Source organism: Ambystoma mexicanum, chromosome 2q, assembly GCF_040938575.1.
Source record: "Ambystoma mexicanum isolate Mex_15411 chromosome 2q, UKY_AmexF1_1, whole genome shotgun sequence".
NCBI classification, from domain to species: domain Eukaryota; kingdom Metazoa; phylum Chordata; class Amphibia; order Caudata; family Ambystomatidae; genus Ambystoma; species Ambystoma mexicanum.
In genome coordinates, this window is record NC_090924.1 from 1158348732 (window position 1) to 1158371129 (window position 22398).

At 50.2% G+C, this 22398-nt stretch overlaps 1 protein-coding gene and 1 long non-coding RNA gene across 3 annotated transcripts in view; one reads left to right on the forward strand and one right to left on the reverse strand.

Moving 5' to 3' along the window:
• Positions 1-2244: 2244 nt before the first annotated feature.
• LOC138570016 (uncharacterized) overlaps positions 2245-22398 on the forward strand; it is a 267900-nt gene continuing 247746 nt past the window's right edge. Inside the window, exon 1 of one of the 2 annotated variants that reach the window (XR_011303379.1) lies at positions 2245-2491. This is a non-coding gene — a long non-coding RNA (uncharacterized lncRNA). Of the gene's footprint in view, positions 2492-15731; positions 15910-22398 lie in introns of those variants that run through there. The other variant, XR_011303380.1, reaches the window with a different exon arrangement.
• DLX6 (distal-less homeobox 6) lies at positions 4106-14078 on the reverse strand. The gene is made up of 3 exons (XM_069648545.1): positions 13134-14078; positions 10107-10300; positions 4106-5129 (listed from the first exon to the last, which is right to left on the reverse strand). Exons 1-3 carry the CDS (start codon positions 13507-13509, stop codon positions 4878-4880), a joined length of 822 nt encoding a protein of 273 aa, XP_069504646.1. The 5' UTR covers positions 13510-14078; the 3' UTR covers positions 4106-4877.

The following is a 22398-nucleotide window of genomic DNA, read 5'->3' on the forward strand; positions in this document are numbered from 1 at the left end:
TGCGGCCCTGGGTCCGGTGGGTGCCTGGGTGTGCCCCTTTGGGAACACGGAGACACCACCCCTTGTCCTGTGTCCTCGGGAACTTGATGTGATCGTCGCCTCGTCTCCTCGCGCCTTTATACCATTACTCAGCGAGTGCCTCGTGAAATTACACTCGCGCATTTTCCACTCAGCAGCCCATCTGCAGTGCAAAAGTGGGGCCTGTGTAATAGCTGCATTTGCTCTACTGGACAGCTTCAGCTGCAACACTCGGTAATAATTATACTGCAGGCTGGATTAGGACGCTATTATCATAATCTGGACGTTTACAATTATCGGCAATTTGCAAAGATGCGCCAGGTCTTGATTACAGCGGGACTTTTTGTATATATATCAAGCAAACCATCACTAAACAGTGACAGTAATAACAGCTAATTTTGCTGGCAATATAAGAGGTGCCGGGGTGTGCAAACAATTTCACACCTGGATGTGCTCGCTCAACCAAGAAGCGCGGGAAGCGCTTCCGCCGCGAGGCTCAGAGCCCTGCCTAGCGGCGCTTCTGGTCGGTCTAGGGTTCTGGGCACGCATTCTGCAGCCTGTTACGGAGGTGAGTGTTGAATTTGACATGCGGGGCGCGCGGCGGTTCGGCAGTTTGGTGTGTGTCTTCTGCCTGAGGGTGGTTGCTTCGTCGGCTGCGGGCTAAAGTCTCTGGAAACTGCTTGGTGCTTCTTAGGACTGGCTTAGAGGGCGCGTTACATCCGTTTCTAGGGTATACATCTGCGGGTGCCTTCTCGGTGCCTTCTCGGTGTGGGCATAGCATAGCCGTGCATGGCAGAGCACCGGAATGAACAGTGCCACCAGCGCTGCTTTTCCTGCCTAGGTCGGTACCTTGGTTTGCCCACGCGAGTGTCTTCGGTAAAATGTCGGAGGGGTCCTTGTTGCCCCACTGCTGCCCATGCGGTGGCAGCACTTCGGCTCTCTGCGGGCGTGTTCCTCTGAACTCTGTGTTGCATGCTAGAGAACGGGTGTATCGGTATACATAGGTTGGTGATATAGACCTGCGATCAGCGCTCTCTGCAGATATCTGTGGAAGTATATATATATATATATATATATATATATATATATATATATATATATATGGCAAGATAGCACTGACAGTTAAGCGCTCTGTGCAGATATGTGTGCGATTTGACTGAGTATGCCATTAGGAGTCGGGTAATAATAGCGTCTATTGATACAGCGGCTGGGAGCAGAGGAAATATATATTCGAGTTGCTATAGTAGCAGGTGGTCTTTGTTGAGTGCGAGATCATTGGTGTGGTGGACGGTGGGGGGTGAGTAACGCGACAGAAGATGCAGTCACCGATCGCTAGGTGCCGCTGTTTGCTGTGGGAGAAGCTCCGGTGCAAGCTCCCAAGGAGGAGCCTTGGCTGCTGTCCCGGTGTTGCCCGCGCCGTGGCAGGGCGTGGGCGGCTGCGGGATGGCCCGGGCCGCTCGCGTTGGCAAAAGCCACTTGGCTGTCTGTGTTCTCCCCACGGCATCACGGCACGCGCATGGCCCTAGGCAGGCATGGCACGCACGCGCAGGCACCACGGTGGCGAGACCGCGGGGAGCAGTGGCCCCGCCCGGGCTGCCGGGGGAGTCGGGGCTGACGGCACACATAACGTACACAATATGGGAAAGGTTTCATCCGACTGCTTGGCACTTTATTTATTTTTTAAAAGGAGGGATGCGTCGGTGTCTAATACATCTAATACAGAGGTAAATAGGGGCTCGGGGTATATTTGCCCCCCACCCAGTGCACTGCTCGCCTGGCGAGCTGTGTGTGGCGGGGGCTACACGTGCCCCCTTCGCCCAGACTCTCTCCTGCATTAAAGTGCCCGTTGAAATGCGCGAGGCTTTCCTGCGCTTTCCGCGGTCTTCTGAATAATTCAGCGAGCCTCGCTCCCAGCTGCACTTCTGAGGCCTCAGCCATTCTTTTCAGCTTTATAATTTCGGTTAATTTTCAATTTTGGGCCCTACATCTCTGCAATCTGTGTATGAATAACAGAATAATTCCCCTCTTTTGTTTCGCCTTTCCTGTTCCTGAATCTAAATAAAGATGGCTTTTTAGTATTAAAAGTGGAAGAAAATTACAGGTAATTATCTTTGACGGTAAAAACGCTGTAATCAGCGGGCTACATGAAAAATTACTCTAATTACGGCTGCATTTAAGAGAATGGAAAAAACCTTCTTGCGGATAAAACCCTCAAATTGTCCCCAATGTCTGCTTCAAACTGGATGGGACTGCAGCTGGAGGCTTTGTCTGCGAGTGATCCCGGGGAGCTGGGAGCCCGGACTCACAGTGGGAAGAGGGGAAGAGAAAGGGGCGCCTTTCTTTGCCCGCCGTAACAATATGAAACTTGTCTATGACAAGCCCGCTCGGGCTGAGCCGGCGCTCGAGCCTGTCTGGGCGCGGAGCTCGCTCGCTCGCTCGCTCGCAGAGCACCCCGGCGGACCCGCGCACTCTGGTAAGCGAGCTTTGCTTTGTGCCTAATTACAGAGACTGTCCTTTTTGCACGACTGTGTCTAGCTGTCATTATATCGAGCACTCCGAGGACGCCTATTGACTTCTGATAAATGGCTCAGTGGTTTGGAGGTTCGCAATTTCGGCGGTGCCCGTTCGCTAGCCATTAATTCTCGCCGCATGGGGCTTCCTGCTTCTGGGAAGAAAGTCCTTTTCGTGTTCATTATGTGCTCCCATTACACAATAATGGGAGGGCATGCTTTTCGCAGCGTGTGAGTGTGCGCGCGCGCGCGCTCGCGCCTGTGTGTGTGTGTGTGTGTGCGTGCGTGTGTGCAAATACATATAGACAAACAGCCCAGTGTATGTGTGTGTGAGTGGGTGAGTGAGTAGATGGATGGCTGGGTGGGTTCGAGTGGTGTGGGTGAGTTGGTTTGGATAGATGTACCTGCTCTTAAATTGGATGACTATTGATTATGAATTTAAAATGTACTGTGTTGTATATGTATAATCTAAATCTATAGGGTGTGCAATAAACCATGTACTTAATATTTTTTTTAAAAAAAAGATACGTGGTCGGGTGGATGTGAAGTCAGATAGATGTGTAAACAGGGTAGATGGTTTCCATCACAAAAGCGCTGTCAAACAGACACGAATATATATATATATATATATATATATATATATATATATATATATATCGAGAGAGGTAGGTAGATAGGTAGGTAACTAGACCGGTAGATAGATACCTAGATATAGAGAGATAGACAGGCAGAAAGATAGATAGATAGACAGACAGGTAGGTAGATAGATGGATAGGTAGGTAGGTAGATGGGTAGATAGATAGATAGATGGATAGGTAGGTAGATAGATAGATAGATAGATAGATAGATAGATAGATAGATAGATAGATAGATAGATAGATAGATAGATAGATAGATAGATAGATAGATAGATAGATAGATAGATAGACAGAGAGACAGGTAGGTAGATAGATGGATAGGTAGGTAGGTAGCTGGGTAGATAGATAGATAGATAGATAGATAGATAGATAGATAGATAGATAGACAGACAGACAGACAGACAGACAGGTAGGTAGATAGATGGATAGGTAGGTAGGTAGGTAGGTGGATAGATAGATAGATAGATAGATAGATAGATAGATAGATAGATAGATAGATAGATAGATAGACAGACAGACAGACAGACAGACAGGTAGGTAGACAGACAGACAGGTAGGTAGATAGATGGATAGGTAGGTAGGTAGCTGGGTAGATAGATAGATAGATAGATAGATAGATAGATAGATAGATAGATAGATAGATAGATAGATAGGCAAGATAAATGGAGCAGTGATAGATGGATGAATTCATGTGTAGGCACTGAGCACAGGCATATACAATTTCATAATCATACTAGGACAATTTTCACTCAGTACAACTACACGCATCCCATTGTCACGTTTTGGGTGGGTGGGGCTGATAGGACAACTTGATAGAAGATGTGAGCGACATGGTGTTTTTGAGGGTACAGCCGTCATTAACACGGATTGAGGGTTAGAGTGCATCGGATGCACGAAATGCGCGCAACGCCCTTTAACAATAATAACAACCGGTCCACATTAAATACAAAATTAAGATTTATAGTGAAATCAAAATAATTGAGAAACACACATTGAAAAGAAACACTGCTCCCACTTCCTGGGAGACGCCGGGCCAGCCGTTCCACGGGCGCACGCTGTGTGCGACGGTGCAGCACATTTTAACGGAGAGAAGTGTACAAGACAGAGGACGTCGGTGGCTTCACGCGAAATATGAAAGGTGACATTACCATACAAAGTATTTACAACCGAAATTCAACCATATATACATACATGTTCTTCATATAAATGTCCCTTCCTTTTGCAAAAGGGATGCCATCGGGAAGGCCCGAAACCCCTGTAGGTCCTCCTTGTGTTTCCTGGTGTGTTGCTGGTTTGTGGAGCTTCATAACAGTGGTTCATGTGTTGCTTCCTGTCTTTTGCAAAGTTTAGACTAGTCGTGTTAGTGCTGTGTCCATGCGTGTGTGTCTGTGTGCACGGTGACCCTGCGAGACCATCTCATACAGAAGGCCTCAATTAGTTTTTTAAAAAAGGAAACAACATTGGAGAGTGAAAGGTCGACACGTTCGGCGGCGCCGAGGCAAGGGCCTTCTGTGTGAACGCTGCGAGCCACATAGGCCTCATTCCACAGTTAAGCAGGCCGGGGGTCCTCCCCAGGCGGCCTTTGCAGAATCCATGTGAAGTGATGCAAGCGTACCCCCGGGCCGTGCTCTCCACGCCCGCCGGAGTGGCCCCGGGCCAGCCCCCGGGCTAGCCCCCAGTCCCTGGGCGGCTGGCTCTCTCTGGCGCACCCTCACATCATCTGAGCTCTCTGCATGGTGTCCTGGTGTGGCGACGAGTACCAGTGAGAGTAGCCGGGCATGTAGCTGTTGGCCGCCATGTTCACCCCCTTGGCAGAGGCGGAAACGTCCCAGGCCGGGGGCATGGCCGGGGAGCGCGGAGACAGGGCAGCTGTGCCCGGCAGAGGGTCGCTTTCGTGCGGATTGCCGCCCTGCTTCAATAGCTTCTTAAACTTGGAGCGCTTGTTCTGAAACCAGATCTTCACCTGTCAGAGAAACAAGAGAGCGTTAGACAATGGCAGCCCTGGCCCGGCCCCAGACGCGGCGCACTTGTCGGCCCTTCACACATGGTTGCACTTGGCGTTTCCTGTCAGTTGTAAATCACCGACCTCTCTGGCAGCCATTTTGTAGATCCCAAGGATCCGTGGGGATCGCGCAGAGGGCCCCCTCTGGTGCCTAGTGGACTCCCCCTGATTGCTTTGTCTAGGCAAACACGCCTCCGTGGAAATTACAGACCGACCAGACTCTCTCAAAGTGCAATATTTATTGTTGCACAACTAAGCATGCATCCTGCTTATGTCACCAGGGCCTGGTGACCTAAGAAATATTGCACTTTGGGAGAGTCCAGCCTGTCTGCACTGGTGACTTTCACATTGCTATTAGCCATGTAAAGGGAAAGAGAAAATCAATCGTGTGCACAATCGTAAACATAGGAACGTGTGACCATTCATACACAATTTTAGTTCACGACTTGTGTACATCTCAGCTACCACTCACACGCCTACAGAACACCCATAGAGCCACTTTCACTACACCAGCCTTATTGGTACGACTGAGGCAGGGGTCAGTTCCAACTGGGGTGTGCGGACATTAAAGGGGCGAGATCTACGTGCATGATATGATCTGATAGGTTATTTATAACACGCTTAATACCCAGAGGTTTCTAAGCGCGGACCCGGGGATCGGACCTGTGTTGCTCCATGTCGTCTTGCTTGCAAGGCGAGCAGTTGCCCCTGAGTTATCCACCCGAGAAGATTGCTAATGCACCCCATTGTATCCTTACATGTTGTTTATACCAGGTGATTCATTCAGCTAAAAGAGCATTTTGGTGCTGCTTTTAGTGAGTGTTTGTGTGTCTCTCCTGTAATAGAAACTCGCCTTTTGCGTGTCTTTTCTTAGTGTGCGAGAGCGTTTATTTGTGTCAAATTAAGAAGAGAGGCGGTTCACAAAGCACCGGTTGTGGAAAAGAAAGGCTTTTCTTGGGAGAAAGCACATCCACCAGGTGCATAATAGGCATATATCGATATTTTCGTTTCAAACTCACGGTTTCTGCGCGCTCCCATGTCCCTTGTTTTGCACGATGAGGCATGCAATGTAATCAATCCATCAACCAATAGCATGCGTTCCCCGGGGATGCAGGCAATGCTTGCGCCTCAAGGCGCCAAACAGCGAGTGCTGTGAGAAAACTCCAGGGGACGTACACAGGAGCATATGCAAGTATCCGAAGCGATATCAGCACGCGCGCACGACAATGTGATATGGGGGGAAATAAAATGCGCGTTCCTTTCATGTCGCTTTTTTTTATCATCTGAGCCCTAGTTACTAGTGCTGGTATTTCAAGCAATGCTGGAATCCCCTGGAGCCTGCCGATGATTTCACCGGCGCTCTCTCCCTTTCTTGATTGAATTCACAATGTGCGTGTTGTTGTGTCCCTGTGGGTTTCTGGCAGCCATGTTGCTCGAGGCACATTGTCCGCCATCTTGTGTGGGGGTCATTGGATACATCAGGGTATTATTTATGTAGAGCGGTATTAAAGAGCAGGCCAGTGAGCAAACACACTTAATTACACTGTCACACGGCACGCGCGCGCACACCCAGGCAAGTCGTTTTTTCCTCAATATTTGTGTGAGAAATCTGTGTTACCACTGCAACCACAATGTTTGCTCCAACGCATTAACGCATTAATGTTTATGAAAATAAAATTACCCTTTTGAATACAGGGAGACGCTGACCTACTTCAAAATCAGCACATTTAATGCGCGCCCTTTCATTTATTTTGATGCACGCTGTGCCCATATGTAGTCAGAAAATGCACACGCTACAATATATACATATGACAGTGAAAAGAACGGGGCCCAGGAAGCTGGCAGGTCAGCGGTCAAGCCAGGCGGCGGGGATCGCAGGTTGGAGGGGTCGGGAGGGGGGACTTCTTGCCCTCCCATTAGGCTGCACCACCCATTAATATTAATGTGACTTCAAAGGCTCCAAACGTTATTTATACACCATTTACAATGCGAATGGAATCATTTGCTACGAAATCCCTGTAAAAATTCTCCATACCCCAAGAACTGGCCACAGTAGCCCCCAAGTCGCCCTGATGTGGAGGCTCCCGTATGTATGGGAAGTGTTTGCGTTCTCATTCTGAGGTGATCATAATATGAGCACGAGATCACGCGCCTTTGCGAGCATAGTCCAGTTCACACCACGCATGTCATTTCATGATAAATGGGCCTACGGGCAATGGCAAAATGCACAGTTTCACAAACATGTACCGTCATTTGAACCCCCCCCCCCCCCCCCGCTCACTCAAAATGGCAATCGATTTGGCCCATTGTAAAACACACAGATTCATACGGGCACCGGGTCACATGCACGCACCACTGAGCCAGAGCAAACCAACTGAACTGCAAACGTGAATCATAGGTCTGGGAAAGGTGCAGGCATTGAACATACGCCTGCGTGTATGCACGAAGAATCATCGTACATGTTGCCTAGTAATGTCTACAGCATCCTGGGCGTGATTTACACACATGCTTTCAATCGGTCTTTCCCATGGTAAAACACGTGTGTAAACCAGGCCCTCTGTGTGGCGTGTGCTCGACCAAAAACCGCATCAGATACACGCCCACATTGGAGCCCATATTTAAAGCACAATACACCGTGAGATGCTTGAACCGCTCACGTGCCGGCCTGTGCTCCCCTGGCTTTTACTACTACAGTATTAGTGTACACCTACTTCACCAGCGAGACCCCCTGATTGGTTTCCAGGTGCCACCCCAACTGCAGCCAGAGACTCGCACACTCCACGGTGCCCGGCCGTGTACCTGCCTTTGGCCAGTGCACTGATGTGCATTACACAACATCTGCTATGTGGCAGAGTTCAGCAATGCCAGGACGCAATGGCATGCATGTGCACTGTGTCACTCCCCGTCCCACCCCGGGTGCCTCCTGCCCTGCCAGCGGAGAGGCGCGTGTGCCCGTCCGTGCCTGCAATCATGTTAACTATGTGTGTGCACGTGTGCGATACACAGCAGTGTGATGGTAGAGTGTATACATTCATATAACTGTACAACTATTAGCCAGGTACTATACACACACACACAATCTCCTTGCACGTGTATGTCCGTCGGTTTACACACACGCACTAACCCAACTATTTAATTCATCGATATTGTATAATTTAATACGTGTTTTTTATTTGTGCTGTGGTCGTTTTTTTTTTTTTGCATTATTGGGGCCTGAATTAAAAACATGTTTTAACATGGGAAAGACCCATTGAAAGCATGTGAGTTAATCGGACCCTGGGTGTGTTGGTTCGCCTTCACTCGCTGGTATGTGTGCAATTGCTCCCCTGTACACCCGCATGCTGCGGGGTTAGGACACGCTTTGCTTGACACAGCGCGCACTGGCTGTGCTCACGCGCCTAAGCTCCGACAGTCGCCGGTACTAGTTACACGCTTGCATTCGATGCCGTATCACGGAGGGGGCAGGCCACAGGCCACGGGGAAGCGTGTGTATTACAAGGTTCCCCGTGCGTGGCCAAGAAATGACAACAGTCCATAAAGGGTCAAAGGTTACGTTGACGGGTCTCACAGGCCTGCTGCTGGCGCTCTTGGTCTGTCAACAGTAGATCCAGTTGTTCATTGTATAAACGCCCCCCCTACCCCCACCTGCGATGGAACTGCTCTAAGGACAGGCCGGCTCTCCCGGGGTGTCCTGCGCCTGCCACCTCTGCAGGGCCATCTTCTGCACTGCAGGCCATACACATACATGTCTGCGTGGGTGTGTGCAGGATCAAGAGGGGCATGTGCACTGGCCCCTCACTGCAAGCATGTTTACATACATGTAACTACACATTTCACTGCCTTTGATCTTTGGGTGCCTATAGTTGTTTATATGGATTGAGGAAAGTGTTGCATTGTTGTCTAGAAGTATGTATCAACAATTGGTATGCTACAGTACTTCCCCATGCACATGTACACACACATGCTGTGCCTGTGTGAGAGCATGTGCTGTGAGAATGGGTTTTCCAATTCCAGGCCTTGAGGGCCGGAGTCATGTTGGAGTTTCAGGATAACCCTCATTAATTTTCATCAGAAAAATGTGCATACATGTATTCAAATGTATGCGAATTTGTCCTCATGAATATTAATGAGGGATATCCTGAAAACCCGTCAGGATCCCAGGCCTGGAGGCCTAGAGTTGGCCAAACCTGATTATAGATAGAGCAGGAGGGCCTGATTTACACAAATATTTTAACATGGGAAAGTTTCATTGAAGACATAAGATACCTCGTGGCTGTAGCTGGTCTGCATTCTGACACTTTTGCTAGCTGTTAAATATTAACTATTTCAGATTGAGGATCATTTTAAGTTAATGGTTGAGCAAGCGTATTGTAGGGCTGTCATGGGTTTTCCAGACAGATGGCACCTGAGCAGTATTTACTGTGATCATTTCTGTCCCGTGAGATGTGATGTGAGTATGGCTGCTCCTTATCCATTGGTTATTTCCAGAATCCACCTACTAGGGCCCCCCTGCAGTACAACATCAGTGGGAATCTTACCGACTCGTATAATGAATGGCCTGTGCGTGCCCTGGCCAACATGGCCGCCCTTTCACTGACACAACTCCCAAGCCAGTAGTTACCCACGCCCAGTGCACTTGATACTTGTCATGTGGTCCATACCCTGTCCCAGTGCCGACCCAGACATGGCCCGTGTGGTCGCTCCATGGCCTGGCCCAGTTCTGGCAGGGGAAACCCTACCATGTACCCCAACAGGAGCCTTATTATTGCTTAAAATCCATACCCAGTGTTGTTCCCTCCCAATGGCCCCCCAAACCCAATCTTGACCCAGGCCTGTCCCGATCAGGCTCCTTGACAGTGAGCAATGCCCCCCCCAACCCCCCACCAGGCTGGACTCACTGTCATGCCCCCCGCACGCCCATCGTGGCCTGGTCATTACCTGAGTCTGCGTGAGTCCCAGAGAGGCTGCCAGCTCGGCTCGCTCGGGCAGGGCCAGGTACTGCGTCTGCTGGAAGCGGTGGTTCAGCGCCTGCAGCTGCAGGCTCGAGTAGATCGTGCGAGGCTTGCGGATTTTCTTCCCCTTTCCATTGAAACGGATTTCGCCATTTTCTATCACGGTTGTTTTCTGCTGATCTGCAAAGAAACGCGTCCACAGTCGCGTTAACAAACACCGCACGGCCGTGTGCGCTCGAGGCCATTCACATTACACATCGCGCGCAAGGCAATGGGCGCCTCCACGCGCCGCCCGGCATTTCAATAAAGGAGATATTCCCAGCTGGATGAAGATCGGGGCCCTGCTTCCCGCGGAAGCAAATACACAAGCACAAGAAACCAGTGCCAAGCGTGCAGCTCTAGTGCGTAACTGTACAGGGGCGCGGCATTCTTCATTTAGAGCGCACACCACTAGTTTACTTTAAACGAGCCTCCCCGTACGCAGTGGGCCAACAGTCTTTGGTTTGAGAGTATTCCGATTCACCATTACTTATGTATTCCTCTAGTCACTAGTGCAATGCAATACCCCACAATTAGTGTCAGCGAAAGTGCATTGCACAAGAAGCAATCATATGTTTTTCAACAGGGTGCGGCGAGCGAGTTTCATGTTTACGTTTCTTTAGTATCATATATTGTCATTATTATTTGTACACTGACTACTTATCCAAGTATGGTTGAAGTTATTATTATTAAAATGATTATCACAATTATTATTGTTATTATTATGACTATTGGTATTGTTCGTTGGTTATTCGTATTAATACGGCTACTGTTGCTACTCGTAGTATCGTTGAAGAAATTACTATTATTAACATTATTATTATAATTATTCCGATTGTTGATATAAGCGCTCTGGGACCCTATAAGTAGGACCAGCGAAGAACAAAAATTAAAACAAAGTAGAACAAAACAAATTATTATTATTATTGTTGTTGTTATTATTATTATTATTATTACTATTATTATTATTATTATTATTACCCGTATTGTTATTATTAGTATTATCAGTATTATTATTACTGTTGTTCACAATTCTATTGATAAAATGCAGCAATGTCACTGCCTGACAGTGTCCCCTCTAGTGGGGATATAATGAGAGGGGTAGTTTCGGGGTACCCGACACACGGTTAACTTCTTGGGTACATATGAGTTCCCTCAATTTTTCAGTGATTTGAATGACAGCCAATCCAGGCGCGTCGTCTGTCAAAAACAAACAGCGCGACCACTGTGGCTTCTGCCCCTGTGCCTCTGCGGCCCTGGCATGGGAAGGGCAGCGTGTTTCTCCACCGCGGCCACACGTTGAAGCCCGAAACACCTTCATGCACACACATGGCGGCGTAAAATAAAACGTGCAATTTACAGTAAAAGGCTCGTATTCAGCGCGCCGTCGCTTCGCGAGCGAATCCTCGGCAGTGGATTGTGGAATAAAAACATGGGAGCAGAATTCTGAGTTATGCCACAGAATCGGCCAACTAGTCGTCTGCAAGCTAGTTATCTTCACACCCCTTTACCCGCCCAGGCCCAAGGGTTGAAGGAAGCCCAGGAACGCCCTGCCGCCATGCTCCGTCTGCGCTCAGACGCGTGTGCAACAGAAAACCAGCTGCAGGCACCCCCAGTAGCAGGAAGTGCGGACTCCACTCGGCTGCTCGCGTCCCCGTGCAGGAGCAGCCCGGCCGCAAAGACCCATGCAGTACCCCGACCACCTGCACCCTAGCCCAGTGTATACCAGTTAGTGCCTGTTCTGTGCCTCTTTGGCTCAGAGGTGGCCTGCTCAGGGCCCTCGGTGTTTTGGTGCTGGTTGAGTATTGCCCTGGAATGCTGTTTGCTCTGCCTTCTTGTTCTATCAATGCCCCACTACGTGCCACGGCTGCCTGGGTGCCTGCTGAGTGCGTCCTGGATCTGGCGAGTCTCGCTCTCACCCTGGCCTGTTAAGCGGCTCGCCGGTGCCTTGCCTCTCTAGGCGCCTCTTGGGTGCCATGGCTGTGGTGGTGCCTGTTCAATGTTCTGGCTGCATTGAGGCCTCGCGTGCCATGGCTCTATGCATGCCTGGCCAGGTGGCATGGTTCTGTGGGAGCTTAAGGTGCCACCAGGTCGGCCTGTTCAGTACTTGCCCTGTGTGGCCTCTGTTCAGGCCCTCCGCTGCCCATTCCGGCTTCTAAGGATCAGGTCCCCCCCATCTGCACCACTCTCTGGTCCCTGGTTACTGCCCCTGTGTCCGAGCCGGTGTACTTGCCCTGGTCCCAGGGCCCTGAGCTGGGATTGACTGATCGCTGATCTCGGCTCTGGACTTTGGCCTGGTACCTGCCCCAAGGGCCTGATTTACAAACAGGTTTTCAATGGGACGTTCCCGTGTAAAAACATCTGTGTAAACCAGGCCCTGCACTTTACGCTGCCGCCTTCTCGTGTTTTATTGTTCCTAGTCCCTGCCCTGCACTGTACCCTGAACCTGTGCTCTGCCTCTTTATACGGCACTGTAGTGGTTTTTGCACAGGCCTGGAGCCCGAAATTCACCCCTAAAGGTGAGCTCTGCCTCATTCTCGCACTGCGCCCCCATCCCTCCCCTGCACTGGCCTGGTACCGGCAAGATGCTCTGGTTCTGTGCTCTGTCACGTTCCCGTGTTCTCTCCAGATCCCTGCCCTGTGCCTGGTGCTTGCGCCATACCCCGCACCTGTCACCCGCCGCACCCTGGAGTTCTGCCCTGGTTGCTCTCATTATTATGTTGGCCCGGGGCATGTGGCGAACATTATCATCCGCATGGTGTGAGCTGAGTACCGCTGCCGGGCCCTGTTGCATGCACCGTGCCAGCCACACTCCCTATGCCAGGCTCTGATCCCGGTGCTGCAAGCACCCTGATCCCGCAGGGTGTCCGTGGTCCCTGCCTTGCTCTTTGACCCCGTGTGCAGCATGTTGCACTGCGCGCCCCTCCCCCACTCCCCCCTCCTCCCGCCCCCCAGTGCCCGACTGCGGCCTCACCTGGGTCGTCGGGCCGGCCCTGCGCGCCCCCGCCGCTGTAGGGCTGCAGGTAGGGGCTGTGCTGCGAGTGTCCCATGTAGGGGTAGACGGAGGCGGCGGGCATGGGCGGGCGGCCGTACGAGGCGCCCCCGGAGTAGGACGAGGCGTCGTGCTGGTGCTGCGGGTGGTGCTGTGGGTGGTGCTGGTGGCCCAGCGGGCCGGCGCCGTGCAGGCAATGCAGCGGGTAGTGGCCGCCGGCGGCCGCCATGGCCGGGGAGCTCTGCTGCTGCTGCTGCTGCTGCTGCTGCTGGGAGGCGGACTGACCGAACTCCATGAAGGCGGACTTGGACGAGTCGGCGGCTTCCAAGCCGTCAGCCATGGCCGTCATGGTCATCATCAAAGTTTGTGAGCGAGCGCCCGCCAGCGCCTCCCCCGCCCCCTCCTCCTAACGCCAGCGGCGCATCGGGCTCCCCCAGCGGCGGCCGGGCCCCTGCGGGCTTCTCTGCTCCCCCTTTATTGCGCCCTTTGTTTCCTTTGTGGCCCGTCAGTTTAAGGCGGATGTCTTAAGGTGGATCCGCCGCCGCTAAAGTTGCGCTCCTGCTTTTAGACTTCGCTTAGACGCCACAAGTCGGAATGGTTTGTCTCCAAAGGGCATCGCTTCCCGATTGGTCACTCACCCCCTGACGTCACAAACCTTGGGGCTGCTGCACTAGTGCTCGGTGCTGCTGGTGCCTCCCCAGAGCTGCTTCCTTGTGTGCTATGCCCACCTCCACTGAGCGGATTCCTTGAGTGCACAATCCACCTTACGGGACATCCCCCACGTGTGCACACTCCACCTCCCAAGGACTGCCTCCCTGTGTGTACCACCAAGCATCCTCACAGCAGATCCCCTGTGTGCGCACTCTACGTCCACAGATCAACCTCCTTATGTGCGCGCACGAAAGAACTTCACCATACAGCCTCACCCAAACGAGGCGTGCGTAGCACACACGCCGCCATAGCACGGCTTCCAGGTGTGCTCACAACCAATAGCCACACTACTGCCTCCTTGTGTGACGGGCCTGCGTGTTGCAATGTGCACCATTCATGCGCGCTGCCACGCCACAGAGCGATCGCTCCTCGGTGCTGTGTCCACCTTAACTGGGTAGAAAGCACCTCCTCAGATCTGCCCATCGCTCTGCTTAAGTCAGATGCACGGACCAGGCTCCTGCGCGAATCGCCCGCTTTCATAAACACGCCCCCCCCTTTGTGATGAGTGCACCCATCGTGTTGTGTGACCGCATTTGGACCGTTAATGGCCTGAGCCCACCTTTCGGAGGGCGCCCCCTGCTATTGTTCTGCACACACCATTCACTTAAGCGTTGCTAAGTCCATCAGTTTAGTGTCCAGGGCTGTGTATCTGCCGAGCCCCTGTAGCGCCGCGAGTCCAGCACTGGTTCAGTGGGCACCCACATGCTACAACCTTCCTGTGTGCCGAGTTCACCCCCAGGAACCAGCACCGCTGCGTGCCGATCCCGCCCACTGTTCTGTGCCCAGACTCTTATCACGCCCCCGCATCCCCGCCAGAGATCCTTCCAAGCCTTTCATTCCCTCTCCCCTGCCGCTGCAGCCCCTGATCCCCGCCGATCGCCCCCGTCGCCGGCTGCAAAACGAACCGCTCTGGCAGCGTGAGCTGTTCTATGCACCATTTCCATCTGAAAATGGGCCTGATTTACTAAAACGTTTTCAATGGGACTTACTCGTTTGTAAATCGGGCCCAAAAAGGGGCCTTGGTCCCATTGGCTGACCCCCAGACCCACCGAAAGGCTGTCCCAATTGGATGCATTATTGCATAGAATCGGAAAGCACCAGCCAGTCCTTATCACGTCCATAATGGCCCGGTGGTAAAGATTCAGCTGGGCTGGCGATAGGGGCCTGGCGGGGCAGCAGTCAAATGCGCGCGCGTGTGTGTGTTTTACATGTTTGTATTGTGCTTTGGTTCCATCCTAAGAACCTTTTGTGAGCAGCCTGACTCCATCCTGCCCGCAGGAGGCCAAGCATGGAACCTGCGGCCGGGCAGGCGCGCATGTTCACGGCTGCACGCCGAGGCCACCCCTGCATAATACGTTCAAATGTGTGCGAACGACACCATGTGGTTAGTGGTTTTGGCAACTCCTTATTTGAATACAAACTTGCCCGGCACCAGAGGCGTCCTCCTAGATGTGTCAGTAGATTGCGATTCCAATTGATTTTTTTTTAAATGTAATTGTCAACACGGCTAATGATGCAAATAGAGTCGTTTCCCAGGTATGTGCGCTGTCTGAAGAGACGCAATTAGACTTCTAATCAGGAACGCAGAGACATTTCCCATGATTAACCGCAGCAGTTTCTTCAAATTGCTGCTGTAAAATTCAGAACAATTTGCGCTTGCAATGATTATGGACTGGGTTTATTTTGGGAGGTGGAATCAAAGTGGCTATAGCATAAATTATCGGCTAATTATACACCAGTGTCGCCTCAATTATCCTCTTATCAAAATGGTTGTCTAACTGCAGCATTTAGTTTCAATTCTATTCTTTTTCTCCTCCTATAAAAAGAACTTCATACCTTGTTATTATTAATCCATTTATTATTTGCGAGGGGAATTTATACGCGAACACGTCGCCGCGTTCCTCCATTTCTCGCTGGAAGATGGACCAGGGAAAGACATCGGGGTGCGAGCGGCAATGCGGCGGGCGGCGCCCCTGCCGGCTGCGAAACCTAAAATGGCAGCGAACCCCGGGGGGCGAATTCCTGAGCACCTGGTGCGGGCTACCAGGTAGGAGAGAGAGAGAGACTGGATGCGCGAACGAATGACGAGGCGGAACGCCGTCCATCCCCGGCGGGGCCAGCAGCGGAGACGCAAGCAAGCACAGGGCACTGATTCAATGTGGCACGGGACCACGCCGCTGCAATCCGGGATACACGTGCGCCCCCCCCTAACGCTGCAATCCGGGATACACGTGCGCCCCTCCCCCCCCCTATCGCTGCAATCCGGGATACACGTGCGTTCCCCCCCTAACGTGACTGTATTCTCATTCTTCTCGCAGAGTGGCCTCGGGTGTCAAGTTTGCAACAATGTCTTCGATATTGGCTTCCACTGTTTGATGATCAGAAATACATATTCCTTCGGCACATTTAAAGATGGGGGGGATTTAGCAATCTCTCTTTATATGGCTATTATAAATAATTAATTATATCTACGTCTCCCCATATATAAGAGAGAGAGATCGAGCGAGAGCTTGCTATAGATATTTAGTTAAAGCTATATATTACAGCGCCTCAATGCCCCCGGGCTGTGTAAGCGCTTTAAAAATGCAAGTGAATAAAAAACAAATACAAATATGTATTGTTACATATGTAGAGGGAGGGAGATAGATAGATCGATAATGTGATGGATAGATATTTCCCTGGAAGTGTCGCTTTTGGCCCGGGTTTTGTGTTTGCCCTGCTCCCTGTGTTGGTTCTCCAGCCCACGGTGCCGGCTCACTGAGCCTGAAAGAGGGTTTAAGTGTCTGCCGTGTTCTCTCCTTCCTTGAACAAGCGTCCCCACTTGAACACGCGGAGGGGTAACCCGAGCCCGGCTTTTACAGAACGTGCTGAATTAAATGCCCTCTCTGCTATAGAGCGGGCCGACAAGGTACAGAGGGGGGTCCGGCCGAGTCCTAGGGTCTGCCCGGGCGCCCACTGGGAGCCGCCCCGAGGCTGGCGGGGACAGGGGGCAGAGGGTGGCGGGGTTACCTCACCAGCCACAGAGCCCTTTGTTCGCAGCACCCCCGTCTTTACAGGTGCACGAACTCAGCGTACATTCCCACGGATTTCTGCAACTATGCCGCGAGATGCTGCCGGAAATGGCCAGTTAACACAATCCGGTGGCTACCCCCCTACCCTGCCGGTGTTACCGTGTTCCCTATCCAAGGACCCCCCACCACCCCCACCAGCTCCCCTTCATTAGAATCATCCCCGGATATTTACTGAGCGGGCATTGTTTCTTTTACACCTGCACATGTGTCCGCGCTTCTCTATTTTCGGGGCAACGCATTTTCCGGGTAATTATGCGAAATAGCTCTTGTGTATTTACATGCGCAGAACACATCGTGTGTGTACTTAAAAAGCAAAGCTGTGACTATACAGCGCAGAACATTCAAAGGACGCGGTGCTACGCATCTGATTAGAGCGTGAGGGGCCGCGCAAACGAACACAGACACAAACACGCAAACGCGCGTGGTTGTGACTTCACGCAGCACGGAGACGCCGGAGGGCCACATGGCCCGGCATTCTGCCACACTCCGGCAACACTGCCCCCGCCACTCCGCCGCAGTTTCCCAATGCCCAGTGGCTGATGTTAATGAGACTTGACAGAGAGAAGCGAGGCGCTGTAAATATTTATCACCTTCTTTTTGTGTCCTCTTGAGAAAGGCCTGCTCCGAGCGCGCCACACCTTCAGGGGCTGTAAAGCGCTTTGGGGGCCATTGAGGCAGGCTTGTGTGCTCGGCCCTCTGCGAGGTGACGAACTCGGGTTTCATCGCCAGGAGGTATCTGTCGCTGGGTTAATTATTGCCCATCTCTGGGGTCTGAGGGCTCCTGAAAGCCGCTCTTTGTTCGGGGGCACTGGCTTGTTGTAGGGTGTTTTTCCCCCGCTGAGAGGGCCGGCTCCCGCCCAGGAGAGGGCCTCTTTCTTCCTTTATTATTCCAATAGTGCTGCGGGGCTAAGGAGGGTAAGGGTGGACTGGCAAGGTGTGTGGGGGTTTGTGGGGTCTCTGGGAAGGGAGGACGGCAGGTGTAGACGGTTTTTAAACAGTCGGTCACTGCCAGGGTGTTTGTTATATTAATAAACATGTATACTGGCCCCATCGTCACCAGTTTGGTTTTATGGACTTGTCACACATGATCATTGCAATGGGAGCGGCGGGAGCACCCATTTGCGAGAGCAGGCGCCGGGCATCTCTGTGGGTGGGATGCACGGGTGGGAGAGATTGATTCACGTGTACACACAATACGCAGCCATGCATCGGGAATGCAAACACACGTGTGGGTAAGTGCAGGCGCAAGTGTGACATGGTATTTGCAGTTGTAAAGGCGCTCGGTAAGATTCCACGTTTAGGCACGACGTCCGATGATGTGCAGTTGACATGTGCGCGCGGGCACATAGCATGCACGCGTGTCGTTAATGTGACCTCTCTCTGCTTAGGGCATGTGCACTGGTGCACTGGTGTACGTAGCAGGAATGAACATCTGAAGGGAAGAGTGCTAATATTTAGATAAGATGCACGCATGCTGATGAGAAGAATGCACGTCTGCAGGTAGGTGCATGCACATTGGCAAGTAAGATGCACGCAACTAAGCGGGTTAAGTGCAGATAATATACGCGAACACATGGATATAGGATATATCTGCATCCACATGTAAGGTCAATATGCACGTTTTGCTAGGGTATGTACAATGTCTAGGTCAGATACGTTTGCATGTGTACGTTTTCGTAAATGCACGTGTGCAGTGAAGGCACGTGCATTTGCGTTGGTATTGTAAGGTATAGTCACACATGTTGCTAGCTGCTGCCACGCGTGGTCATTTCTCGAGATCCCGAATCACGCGCTTGCACAGTCAGATCATTCCATTAGTTGGGTGTCATCTCACATGAGCGCTGTTTTGTTAAGTCATTTCATTAACTAGGCCATCTGCACTCTCACATGAGCACTGTTTCTGTAAATCATCGAAAAATCTGTTTTTTTGTTTGTACTCACACATGAGCACTGCTTTTGTAAGTCATATAATTATTGGGCTATCCTCACTCTCACACGAGCACTGCTTCTGTATGCTGTTTCATTATCTAGGCTATTTGCATTCTCACACAAGCACTGCTTCTGTAAGCTACCCCATCACCGGAGCAATCTGCATTCTCACATGGGCATTGCTTCTGTGAATCATCACATTACATAGGCTACCTGCCCTGCCACACAATCACTGCTTCTGTAAGGCATCTAGGCTCTCTGCACTCTCACACGAGCACTGCTTCTGAAATCATCCCTTTACCAGGGCTATCTGCATTCTCACACGAACACTGCTTCTGTAAATCATCTAGGCTCTCTGCACTCTCACACGAGCACTGCTTCTGAAATCATCCCTTTACCAGGGCTATCTGCATTCTCACACGAACACTGCTTCTGTACGTCATCACATTACCTGGGCTCTGCACTCTCAAATTAGCACTGCTTCTGTAAGTCATCACATGACTTTGGCCTCCTGTACTCTCACATGAGCACTGCTCATGTAAGTCATCTAATGATCTGGGCCATCTGCACTCTCACATAAGCACTGTTCTGTAAGCCATCCCATTGCCTGGGTTATCTACACTCTCACATGAGCACTGCTTCTGTAAATCAAACATTACTTTGGCCTCCTGTACTCTCACATGAGCACTGCTCATGTAAGTCATCTAATGATCTGGGCCATCTGCACTCTCACATAAGCACTGTTCTGTAAGCCATCCCATTGCCTGGGTTATCTACACTCTCACATGAGCACTGCTTCTGTAAATCAAACATTACTTTGGCTATCTGCACTCTCACATGAGAACTGCTCCTGTAAGTCATCTAATGATCACGGCTATCTGCACTCTCACATGAGCACTGTTCTGTAAGCCATCCCATTGCCTGGGCTATCTGCACTCTCACATGATAACTGCTCCTGTAAGTTATCTAATGACCTGGGCTATCTGCACTCACTCATGAGCACTGTTCTGTAAATCATCCAATTACCTGAGCTATCTGCTCCCTCACATGAGCACTGCTTCTGAAAGTCACCACATTGCCCGGACTAATTGCAGTGTCACATTAGCACTACTTCTGTATGCCGGTTCATTACCTAGGCTATCTGCATTCTAAGTCATACCATTACCTGGGCTATCTGCTCCCTCACATGAGCACTGCTTCTCCAAGTTATCACATTGCCTGGACTAACTGCAGTGTCACACTAGCTCTGCTTCTGTATGTCGGTTCATTACCTAGGCTATCTGCATTGTCACATGAGCACTGTTCTGCAAGTCATCCCATTACCTGGGCTAACTGCACTCTCACTTAAGCACTGCTTCTGCAAGTCATCACTTTATCCGGGCTAACTTCTGTCTCACATGAGCACTGCTTTTGTAAGTCATCCCGCTACCTGCGCTAACTGCGGCCTCGCATGAGCACAGTTTATGTAAGTCATCTAATGACCTGGCCTATTTTCAATCTCAGATGAGCACTGCTTATGTAAGTCATCTAATGACCTGGGCCATTTTCACTCTCACATGAGCACTGCTTTTGTAAGTCATCCTGTTACCTGGGCTAACTGCGGCCTCGCATGAGCACAGCTTATGTTAGTCATCTAATGACCGGTGCTATTTTCACTCTCACATGAGCGCTGCTTCTGTAAGTCATCTAATTGCCTAGGTTATCTGCACTCTCACCGGCCACTGCTTCTGTAAGTCATCTGTTACCTGGGCTTTCCAGACCCTCACATGAATACTGCTTCTTTAAGTCATCTACCTATCTTGGACTACTTGCACTCTCACATGAATTTTACATTTCTCTGAACAATCTCACACCCCTATATTAGCTGCCCTCCCACCTGAGCATTGAGATCTGTGTGTGACCTCTATCACTATTGTAACTATACCATGTAAGAGGATTCAATTCAGCACTACAGCTAAGTCAATGCCTAGTCTAGAATACTGAATGAAAACCCTTATTGATATATCTTTATGTCCAGTTCATGCGTTCTGGATGACTACCCCTATATAACACCCCTCCCTTGGAATCCCCCTGACCCCACTGAGCCAAGAAGTAGTTCTGTTTTGCAAGTTTAAAGGTTTATTTGATAACTTAAACAATATATATTATCACACTTTATAATAAATTAATAATTGAATAGCACACTTAATCTGATATGATAAAGATTAACAACGGAGAATCTGGCACTAGCACACTTCTTGATAATCACTAAGGAGTTGACATGAAATGGATAAGATAGCAACAATACTTTTATGGTTTCCAATGGATGCAATGTGGAATGAAATGCAGTACAGAAAATAACTTGATAGGATTTCAGCAAAACAATGTAATCACTTTCTTGTACAATTCACCCCCCCCTTTTATGCAATGCAAGGAAATGGAGGGAAGGCACACAATTCTCAGAAATGCAATTAAATGTGATTCAGTTCAATCCCCCCCAAGCACGCTTAAAGAAAACAGATAGGAGTTTAAAACACAGCCCAAAATGCTTCTATATGTGCTGGCAATGGAGTGAAAAATATGCTAAAATGCTTTTAATTCCCTGTAGAGGTTCAGGGTGAGTGAAATCAAGTTAATATTAGTCCAGGCTCACTTTAGCAAGGATCTAGGGTGTAACTAGCAGGTTAAACGAATTTTTAGCAACTTAAAGCAAGAAGCTTCTGTTTTCACACGTGGAGAAATTTGCAAATCGCCGCAAAATTCGCGAGTGCGTTTTTCACGATTACGGCAAAACTAGGTTCTAGGTTCGTAGGAAAGCCACGATTCTCAGCTTTCAGGGGAAAGTTACTGCAAGTCTCTAGCACAAACGGTTGCAGAGATATGAGCGATTTAGTGAAGGTCGTTTTTCAGATTTGAAATTTTAAAAGCTCAAAATGACAAGTGCAGCTTGCAACTAGAAAATGACAAGTGACAGCTTTACAAATGACAGGTGACAGTTAGGAGGCAGTTCTACTTAGATTAAACTAGATTGAATTATATTATTTTAACTAGGAGATTGGTTCTGCACAGTTTTCTAGGTACTCACACTATATTCTTGAGTTAAATGGGCCTCGCCATGGATCTGGTCAGGTTTTAGACGGGACTCTGGTCTCTGCACTTCACAGTGATCTGGGTCTGCTCTCTCTCTGGATTCTGAAGATTGAGGGATTTAAAGTCTGGATCTTTCTGCACAGCTTTCTCTGGAGATTGATGGAGGTAAAGTATGGATTTTCCCGGCAGAGCTTCCAGCTGCAAATGGATTTGAAAAGTCCCTATCTGTCCTGTCTGTCTGCTTTTATGTGTTTAGAATGTGGGTGTGTTCTAGCATCACTGACCCTACCTCTCTCTCAGCTTCTAATTGGTCAAACTTCCATTTCTCACTTGATTGGGGGAGCTAAGTTGTGTCAGAGTGATGTCATTTTACAGTCTTGCAGAGAGTCCACTCCTCCTGTCAACTTACACACAAATCTAGAATTGAAACAAATACATATTTGCACAGGTAAACATTGGTTTTAAAT

Excerpts from the sequence above, each read along its gene's own strand:
- DLX6 (XM_069648545.1), bottom strand. The coding sequence starts at position 13,509 with ATGATGACCATGACGGCCATGGCTGACGGCTTGGAAGCCGCCGACTCG. Across the intron at positions 10,301-13,133 it reads GGGCCGGCCCGACGACCCAG|ATCAGCAGAAAACAACCGTG; the intron begins GTGAGGCCGCAG and ends GTTTCTTTGCAG. Across the intron at positions 5,130-10,106 it reads TGGGACTCACGCAGACTCAG|GTGAAGATCTGGTTTCAGAA; the intron begins GTAATGACCAGG and ends TTTCTCTGACAG.